This window comes from Scylla paramamosain, chromosome 29, assembly GCF_035594125.1.
Source record: "Scylla paramamosain isolate STU-SP2022 chromosome 29, ASM3559412v1, whole genome shotgun sequence".
NCBI lineage: Eukaryota > Metazoa > Arthropoda > Malacostraca > Decapoda > Portunidae > Scylla > Scylla paramamosain.
Window position 1 is genome coordinate 15620713 of NC_087179.1, and position 9219 is coordinate 15629931.

At 42.2% G+C, this 9219-nt stretch overlaps 1 protein-coding gene across 1 annotated transcript; it reads left to right on the plus strand.

Annotated features, from left to right (window-relative positions):
• Position 1: 1 nt before the first annotated feature.
• On the plus strand, positions 2 to 8958 carry LOC135115409 (A-kinase anchor protein 10, mitochondrial-like). The gene is made up of 9 exons (XM_064032173.1): positions 2 to 135; positions 1896 to 2087; positions 2344 to 3100; positions 3286 to 3409; positions 3962 to 4101; positions 4784 to 4928; positions 5272 to 5380; positions 5827 to 6019; positions 6474 to 8958. The coding sequence occupies exons 1-9, from the start codon at positions 111 to 113 to the stop codon at positions 6718 to 6720; spliced, it is 1932 nt and encodes a 643-aa protein (XP_063888243.1). The 5' UTR covers positions 2 to 110; the 3' UTR covers positions 6721 to 8958.
• Positions 8959 to 9219: the final 261 nt, after the last annotated feature.

The window sequence follows — 9219 nt, forward strand, 5'->3', positions numbered from 1 at the left end:
CTATTACAGGCTTAACATTCTGTTACTTATTGTCCCCCAGTGTTGTGTTCCTGGGTCAGCTGGGAGGAGCGGGGCCATGGACACTGATTTTCCATGAAATTTAAGGGGAAATGTCGTCTCTCTGGAGGAAATTCCGTGAGTAACTGTTAGGCTGAGGCATCCTTGAGTCCCGCCAGACTGTGGGAGGGTGAGGGATGCTGTGACAGGGAGATATGAGGTCTTATACGTAAGTTCATCTTCTGATTCGGAAACATGAAGGAGGTAAAGAATAATAAGATACTTCCGGTGTCGGCGATAATGGCCTCTTTTTAATCTGCACACGTGAGTTATGGGCAGGGAGTGGCGCCACACACCGGGGCTGCAGGCAGGTAAGGGTCTGGCAGGAAGAATGGTGCTGTGTGAACGTAAACTTGTCTCTCCAGGGGTTTGTTCAAGTTTGGATAAAAGTTGCGACCAGGTGGGAAAGCGGAGTATTAAGGTGGGGGAGGCCAGAATGGCTCATCCCCAACTCTGACAGGACAGCTACCAACTCGGACCACAATAGAGGAACAGCTTGAACCAGATCTAGATATCAGTAAATAGAGCAAAAGGTAAAAATTTAAATTTAAAACAATAAAATTCACGCATCCAAGAAACTGTTTGCAGTTCATTATTAACAAAGACATAAAACAAGGCTAGAAGAAATTTGAAATTAAAATATAATAGTTGAAAAACAAAAAAAATGTAAAAGATTTGAAGCTATAAAGCTCACACAGCCAAGAAATTGTATGCAGTTCATTAGTAATAAATCTAAAATTATAAAAAACGTCAAATATGCTTAAAGAAAATAAAAATTAGAATGCAGTAGTTGAAAAATAAAAAGTATAAAAGATTTAAAACAATAAAACTCACACAGTCAAGGAATTGTCTGCAATTCATTGTTAACAAAACTAAAATTACAAAGATGTAAAACAACAAAGTTAAGAAATTAATAATAAAAATGAAGTAGTTGAAAAGCAAAAGTATAAAAGCTTTGAAACAATAAAATTCACACAAAACATTAAGACAATAACATTCACACATTCATGGCAGTGTAATGAGAAACTGCTTTCAGTATGTTTTCAGCTGATCTATGGCCATTAGAAAATTTGTCCCAAAGTTTTAAAAGTTTTCCTTGATGCTTGGCATATTTTGTTCTTTTGGTGTGGCAATACCTTTCCCGTGACTCAATAAATGTACTTGTAGTTATACGAGCCTTGCCTCATTATACAACAGTGTTATGAGAGAATAGAAATTAAGTTGGCCTTTACGTGCTTTCAAATTACACCTCAGACCTCAGCCATGTAGTGCTTATGTGCTTTAAAAGATTTATTAGGTAGTGGTTGTGTCTCATTTGCTTTTCTGAAGTCACTAAGCTTGCTAATTGGGAGCTCTGCCCCCTTTACCTCCTGCTACATCATCCTAATCAGTGAAATTGCAGTTTAACACAATACATTTTTTTTCTCATTCTTCCCCTGACAAGCTTGGGGATCTGGTGGGAAAATGGAGTTTTAGGGTGAGGGAAGCCAAATTATGCCAAATGTGAACTCTTATGAAAAGTCTATTTTGAAAACCTGGGAAATTTCTTAACCTAAGCAGGGGGCTTTGCTCCCCATGGGCCCTCCCCTGAGGATACTAACCTAACATAATATTTACCTAACCTAATCAGTGGGGGGTTTGATGCCCCACTTAAGGACACCACAGCATCCACACATTTACTTCACCATCCACCAATCCATCTAAACATTCCTAAACATCCATATATCCACCTCAGTATCCACACATCCACCACAGCATCCACACATCCATCACAACATCCACACATTAGTATATTCTTATTAGCTTAAGTCCTCTGTATTTGTTATTAATTTTGGTAGGGAGTGGGAGCAACAGCGTCTCTTCAGAATCAAGACCCAGAGAAGAATGGCAGAGGAACCACAGCAGTTCCTCCCAGAGTGGCACTCCTGCTTCCTTCAACTCCGAGTCATTTGCCCTTGGCCCTGGACACTCCACCGTCACCCGCCACCACATAACAAAGGCTGATGAAGAACTGTTTCTCTCAGGTGATGGTAAGTTTCAGTGTAACATCTTAAACTCATTTCTTGAAACATTGAGAAATATACTCAGCATTAAATATGATGGGAGTGACTTCTTATTATTCCCACAGCAAGACATTCTCGGGAATGACTCCTGACTACCCAGCTTATAAAAATCACCATGGGTCAGATGGAGTTTGGCCAGCCTTCACTGTCTAGCTGTTACATCAGGGGGGGAAAAAACAAATGCCCAGTTCTTTTCATATACCTTCATTTTGTTCCATTATAGAGGCCAAGAGGAGTGATCCGCTACAGGTTCAGGCACAGTTTGTGAAAACTGTCCTGGACATCCTGCACAGTCCCTCAACACTGCCATACTTTGTGCAGTTCCTCCAGGGCTGGGGTGCTGACAAGTATGCACGCTTCTGGCTGGAGGCAAACAGCTTCCGTGCGGCCACCATCACTCGTGGCGCTCCCCAGACGAGTCCCGCCAGATCCACCACTCTGACATCTGAGACTCCAGCAGGTGTTACAGACAGACTCAAGGAGGAGTCACATCCAAGAAAAGCAAAGACCCACTCAAGGGATGCACCAAGAGACCTTATACTGCCAGATCTAGTGAGCAACATTCAGTATGCCAGTGATGTGACACCCCTTGGTAGCCCTGAGGGTGTGACGCCGGATGCCCTGACTTGCCACACGCCCAGGCAGGACCTGGGGAGTGAGGTGAAGGAAGACTGTGGTGGTAGTAATGATACCAGTGTCAGTGACGATAATGTATTCAGTGTCCAGACAGAACAAACCCTTGCTGATGATTCTGGTAGTCCAGAGGACAGCAGACTCAGGGCTCAGAAGCTGCGAAAGAGCATCATAGATGATGCACTCACCATTTTCAAGAAGTACCTGGCCAAGAATGCAGATTTCCCCTTGGGTGTGGAGGAGGACATAGTGGAGCTCATTAGCTGCAGGATCTCAGCTGTTGAGGACGTTGACCCTGGGTGCTTTGTGCCTGCTCAGGAGGCCGTCATTGGGATCCTAGAGAGAGAGTGAGTTGAGGTAGTGGCCAGCAGGGAATACTGTGTTTATACACGTACAATATTCATTGATATTTTCTTCTTTAGTGGTGTTACATGCTTTTAACCAATCATCTTAAAGTATCCATTACAGTTCTTGCTTTTTGATGAGATGTAACATACAAGGTAAAGACCTCACCTGTCCTTGTTTCTGCAAGGTACTTGCCCAAGTTCCTGTCAAGCGACTACTACCTGAAGCACCAGATTGACGTGCTCACCAGCGGGGCGGTGCGGCTAGCGGACATCATATACAGTGACTCCGCCTTCCCTTACTTCATGGAGGTATCACTGCCAGGCCTCTCACTCTTCTTGTCAGTTGTCAAGGAAGATGTGAATCAACCACTATCATTTATCAAGAATAATTTCTGTTTAGTGGCTAAGATTTAATTTCATTCCTGATGTAACCTCTATACATATTTACTAAGTTTATCATGTTTTGCTTCCCATTTTTGTTATCAGTTTAGTTTAGTTTAGACCACACTGATGTTAGTGCCTGAAACTCATAAGATAGCTATATTGCAAAAGTGTTTCAGTTTGTACCTTATCCTTGCACTCTGCAGTCTCTCTCTCTCTCTCTCTCTCTCTCTCTCTCTCTCTCTCTCTCTCTCTCTCTCTCTCTCTCTCTCTCTCTCTCTCTCTCTCTCTCTCTCTCTCTCTCTCTCTCTCTCTCTCTCTCTCTCTCTCTCTCTCTCTCTCTCTCTCTCTCTCTCTCTCTCTCTCTCTCTCTCCTTCTCAGCAACCATTTTTCTCACATATCTGATCTCTTCACTAATAGTCTGCATCTGGACTTTGAATCTTATATGATGTTGTGTTTGTGTGGATGTGTGGGAGCAGTATGTGGAACAGGAGGGCGGCCAGAGCATGCTGCAGTTCTGGGTGGCTGTGTCTAATTTTCGACAGCAGCTCCTGGAGGCAGACCCACAGACCTATGACCCTGCCCAAGCTCAGGCTGATGCTGTGATCCTCTATGACAAGTGAGTGTACCCTTCAGGACGCCGAAGGTTATCAGTGCCTTCATCTTCTACATTGTAGACTCCCATCAAGGTGGTCTAACCTAATGAGAGGTGGAATCTTACTCAGTGTCTTCCTGGCTGTTGGTGGAGGTATATGTCCTGCTTTGAATTCCTTTTGTCTTCCCCATTGTAGACTCCCCATAGAGGTATCCTATGTTAATGAGAGGTGGAGTTTGTCTTAACTTTCCTCATCCTAGCTGTTGGTGGAGGCATTCGTCCTGTGTTAAAATCCTATTGGTTGACAATGAGTGTATATTGATAAGCTTCTTTCTCTCTCTGGCATTTGGAGCAGGAAACATTTTGCTCAGAAGACAAAAAAACATCCAATCCTTTAAGGAAAAATTAAGTTGAATGAAATGGTGATGATGGAGGTTTGTCTTTTATAATAGTCTTTTTACATATTTTTTTCAAGGATTACTTCATGCCAGTTCAACCCAAAGTCACAGAGAGAGATATGGCAAGGGAGAGGATAAGAAGAGAGGAAGGGAGAGAGGTGTAAGAGATCTAGGGAAAGGTTACAATATGGCTTTGGGAGTGTCTGGGTGTGTGGGAGCAAAGGTGCCAGTGTGCCCAGTGATATGAGGCACTTTGGGACACTGCTGTGGGAGGTGCTGTAGTTTTCACCATCTGTGTTCCGCTGCAGGTACTTCTCGCTACAGGCCACGTGTCCTCAGGGCTTCAGTGACAAGGTCCGCTTCCTCATTGAAGGCAATATCTGTCCAGATGATGGCCTGCAACCCACGTGCTTTGACCTGCCACTCAGAATTGTGCTGCACATCCTGGAGAGGGTCAGTGTTTGTGTGTGTCTTCAGCCTTCTTTCCTCCAGCTGGCCCATTCTTTCTTCACCTGTTTGCTTTAACTTGCCTCCCTTCTTTTCCTATTTTCTTCCTTTTCTTTCTTAATTTATTTTCTTCATTCTGTTGCTACCTTCCTCTCTTGCTTAATTTTCTTCCTCTTCTTTCTTCTGATAATTTTTTCTTCCTTTCTTTCTTTCCTTTTCTTCCTTTCTCCCTTCTTTTAAGATCTTTGCACCTTGCACTTTAATTTAGCACTTCCTCTTCCTTTATATTTTTACCCAAAGAAGAGAATAAGAGAGACTTTGTATACTAATATCCCTCCTCTTTCTTCAGGACTTCCTCCCTGGATACCTCTCATCCAGCCTTCACATCAGCTACTTAAGTGAGCTCATCAATACCGTCAAGAGCAGTGTGGAGCTTTTTGGACGGAAGAAGCGCACAGGTAAACACACACACACACACGCACACTTACACACCATAAGGGAAAGTTACAAGCCAGAAAGATTGTTGAGAGAAGAGAAAAAGTGTTAATGAATTTCCACTTTACCTGAGCAACAGTAGTTATGATAATACTGAAATTGCTCAAGCAGGCAGTGAAATGATGAAGGCATAGCCAATAACAGACTTTCTTAAGGAGTAACTGAGCTTCTTTAGGTAAAGACAGACATATGTACCAGTTGTGATGGTTAGTAGCAACTATGATTTAGAAATTGATTCATGGCAACCCAAAAAAGGTCATCAGGCATCAGTAAAGGATATGAAGGGACTGTCACATCCTCCATAATACAAAATACTGTCACTAGCCAGGAGTGAACCCACAGTGTTTTTAGCCTTGAGCTGAGAGATGTACCTCACAGCCACCTGGCCAACACCTGCTTTGCCTTGCAGGGTCAGAGAGCACCTGCAGCAGTGAGCAGAGCAGCAGTAGTGTCAGCATCAGCACACAGAACACCTTGCTAGCCATGGACTCCTCAGCGACACCCTCCTGCCGTGTCAAAAGCCTGGCAGACCCGTCTTCCATGAGGATTGACGAGTCGCAGCTCAACGACCCAGACTCACTGTGGCGCCGCAAGACCTTCACGTGAGTCACAACTTTCTAGTTTGGCCAGGAATCAAGGACACACTGAAGGATGGGGAGAGAAAACAAAAACAAGGAGGAAAAGGAGTATTAAGTTTTTAATCTTAAATTCATATCAGTTACAAATTAAAGACAGGCTGAAGACAGGAAAACAAAAGCATGTAAGCAAAGAGGAGGAGAAAGAGCATTACATTTTTAGTCTTAAGTTTATACAGGTAACAAAGTGAGGGTAAACTGAAAAATAGTGAAGGGATTAAAAGAGGGAAACATTGCATTTTTTATTCTTTCATGTTGATGTCTCTTACATATCAAAGTTAAACCACCTTTTCTTGCTAATCTTTAAATGGTGAACAAATGACACAAACTGGAAATATGCAGCAGCAGGAGGGGAAAGTTGAGGAGTGTGTAGCCAGGTATGGGAACCATTACCACACTCACACATGTCACAACCCTGCAGGAAACTAAGTTGTGGCTTCATCAATGAGCTGGGGCGCTTTGAGGCGGAAATTGAGCCGCATCCATACCACCGCCAACCGTCATCGGGTCTGCAGAAGATCCGTCGCTTGATGGGACGTGAGGAGGACAAGGTGAAGGAGGACATGGCTTACCAGGTGGCTGAGATGATAATTAAAGGTGTGACGCAGGTGACCCTTGGACCCCAGGGGAAGGGTATGTCCCTGCCTCCCCCACCACCCCCATCATGATGCACCGCCACGTCCCCAACCCCGGCAGTCTTGCAGGGGGAGGCGGGCAGATGTGTTTGTATCGGGTGGTGGATTGTGGCGTGTCTGGTTGACGCAAAGCTGTGCACGGTAATGTTAGTATTTATACTGAAGATTTTATATATTGCCTGTATGATGATGAATCCTCAGTATGCAGCATTGGTATTGTTATCGTCTAGGTTTTGAATGATTTTTAATTTCGAGATTTTAGTACAGTACCATTGTACAGGCTCTTGTTGGGTCTGTGGTTTCCATGAGGTGTCAAGAAGTAGCCAGGATTGATAGGACTAGTTTAGATACATTTTATAGTAAGCTTCACACTCTGTAGCTCACTATGACAAAGGAATCCACACAGGAACCTGATTTAGCTCTAATGACACATTCCTGGATGCACTTGTTGATTAGAAGGAACAAAACAAAGGCATTATTGGTTCATTGCTGGTACTCAGGGAGGGGTTACAGTGCTCCTGGTCACATACTCACACACACACTCACTAAACCCTTATGAAAGTGTTCTTGAGAGGCATAATGGGATGTAGTACTCTGGTTCTTGTAAATTTAGTTAATTTGGGCTTGAAAAGTTATTTGTTCTTGGAATGAGATATAATCTTTCTTCTTCCTCTGTTGTATTTTGACTTTTCATGTAGTGTCCTTCATTCTATGTCTCTTCCTTCAAGTCAGATTTTCTTGGAAGCACTTCAGAATTTGTCTGTAATTATCATTACTAATTATGTTATTTTTCTTTATTTATTTTATTCGTATATACCATGGTTGTGTATTAATTGCATGTTAATTTTGTTGTGACAGAGATGTGCACCCACATGTGGCTCATATTTGGGTGTAATTTTTTAGGGAAGGAAAGACACCTGAAAGTTGTGTTCAATGTGTTCACTTTACTTTTCTTTTTAAGTGGGACCAGAAAAGCTCTCCTGAAATCTTGCAAAGCTGTTTTTCTGGGGGGGGAGACATGATTTTGTTTTCATTTCTGCAAGAGACCAAAAAGGCACCTCAAGCATCACCCTCCAAGAGGACATAACCAGTTCACTGTTGATCTGACACAGGAATCTCTATTTTATTGATGCTGCTCTTGTGATAATCATTTTACTCTTAAGATATAGATGAATATATATATACATATATATATATATATATATACAAATGAATATATTGTGTATAGTATCTTTTTTTCCACAAAGGTATACAGGTAATCTCATTGCCTCTTTTAGCCTGACAAGAGGCTTACTTATAACAAATAGTCAGGCCTTGCTTGTTCTTTTCTACGTGAGTGATGTGACCTTTCTTTCTGTAATTCATGATTCAGGAAACAAAGAAATGAGATGTCATACATTTGGAGGTTTGCTCAGACCAGGTTGGCAAAGAGAGGACTTGACTGACTAGATGATGAGCAGGAAAGGTGGCAGGGAAACTCAGTGGCAAGACAGTGAAGGGCTAACAGTATCCACATGGAGCTTGGTGATCACATCTAGCTTACTTGATAACATTGGTTTCTTGTGAGTGTCCTGCTACTATAAGACTGAAACAGATTTACCACACCATTATCTTAGACTTCAGTTGCAGGACAGTCAAGGCTAAACAGTATAAACCTAGGCATTGGTGATCATTTAAAGTTCATTCGGTAATGTTGGTTGGCCTTGTTTGTCCCACTACAAGGCTGAAACAATGTGTTCTATTATCATAGGCCATAGTAGTAGGGTAGTCAAGGCCAGACAACATCCATGTGGGCCTTAGAGATCGCTGACAGCTGCCCTGAGTGTTCATCTACTACAAGACTGAAGCAGGAGTACTGTATTCTCTTACATTTCAACCACAAGTCTTCCTTAGAGAGAATGATAAAACTATGTTGTTCTGAGGGTCTGAGCACACAACTTCTATAGCAAGATGTTTCATTTGTCCCATCTTGGCAAGGTGTGGACAGTTTTATGTGTGGTGTTATGGGAAAGAAGGCATGATCACCCATACTTGCGGTGCTGTGTAAGGGAGCACAGCACTGCATCCATTGGCACTGTTTGCTGTCTCCCAACGTAGCGTTTAAGGATCATTACCTCATGACTCATCCTCACTGTCACTGCATTCTGTTCCTCTTATCATCAGGCTTCTCGTTGTGCTGCTAATCAAAGGGCTGTTTGGCGACTGCCTCTCATCGGATCGTGTTGTGCAATCCTCATCCTCATTCATACCAAACTAAACACAGGCAGTAATCTTGTGCTTTTTATTGTGTCCTTCCTTATCCATCTCAGCAAACAGTTCATGGTGTGTTGGACTGCATTTATAAATTCATGCATTTTTAATTATATATATATATATATATATATATATATATATATATATATATATATATATATATATATATATATATATATATATATATATATATATATATGAAGATTAAAAGATTAGAAACCAAAAACCCACTTCAATGAAATGATGTGGATACAGTCCTTAGATGTATTGAAATTAAAG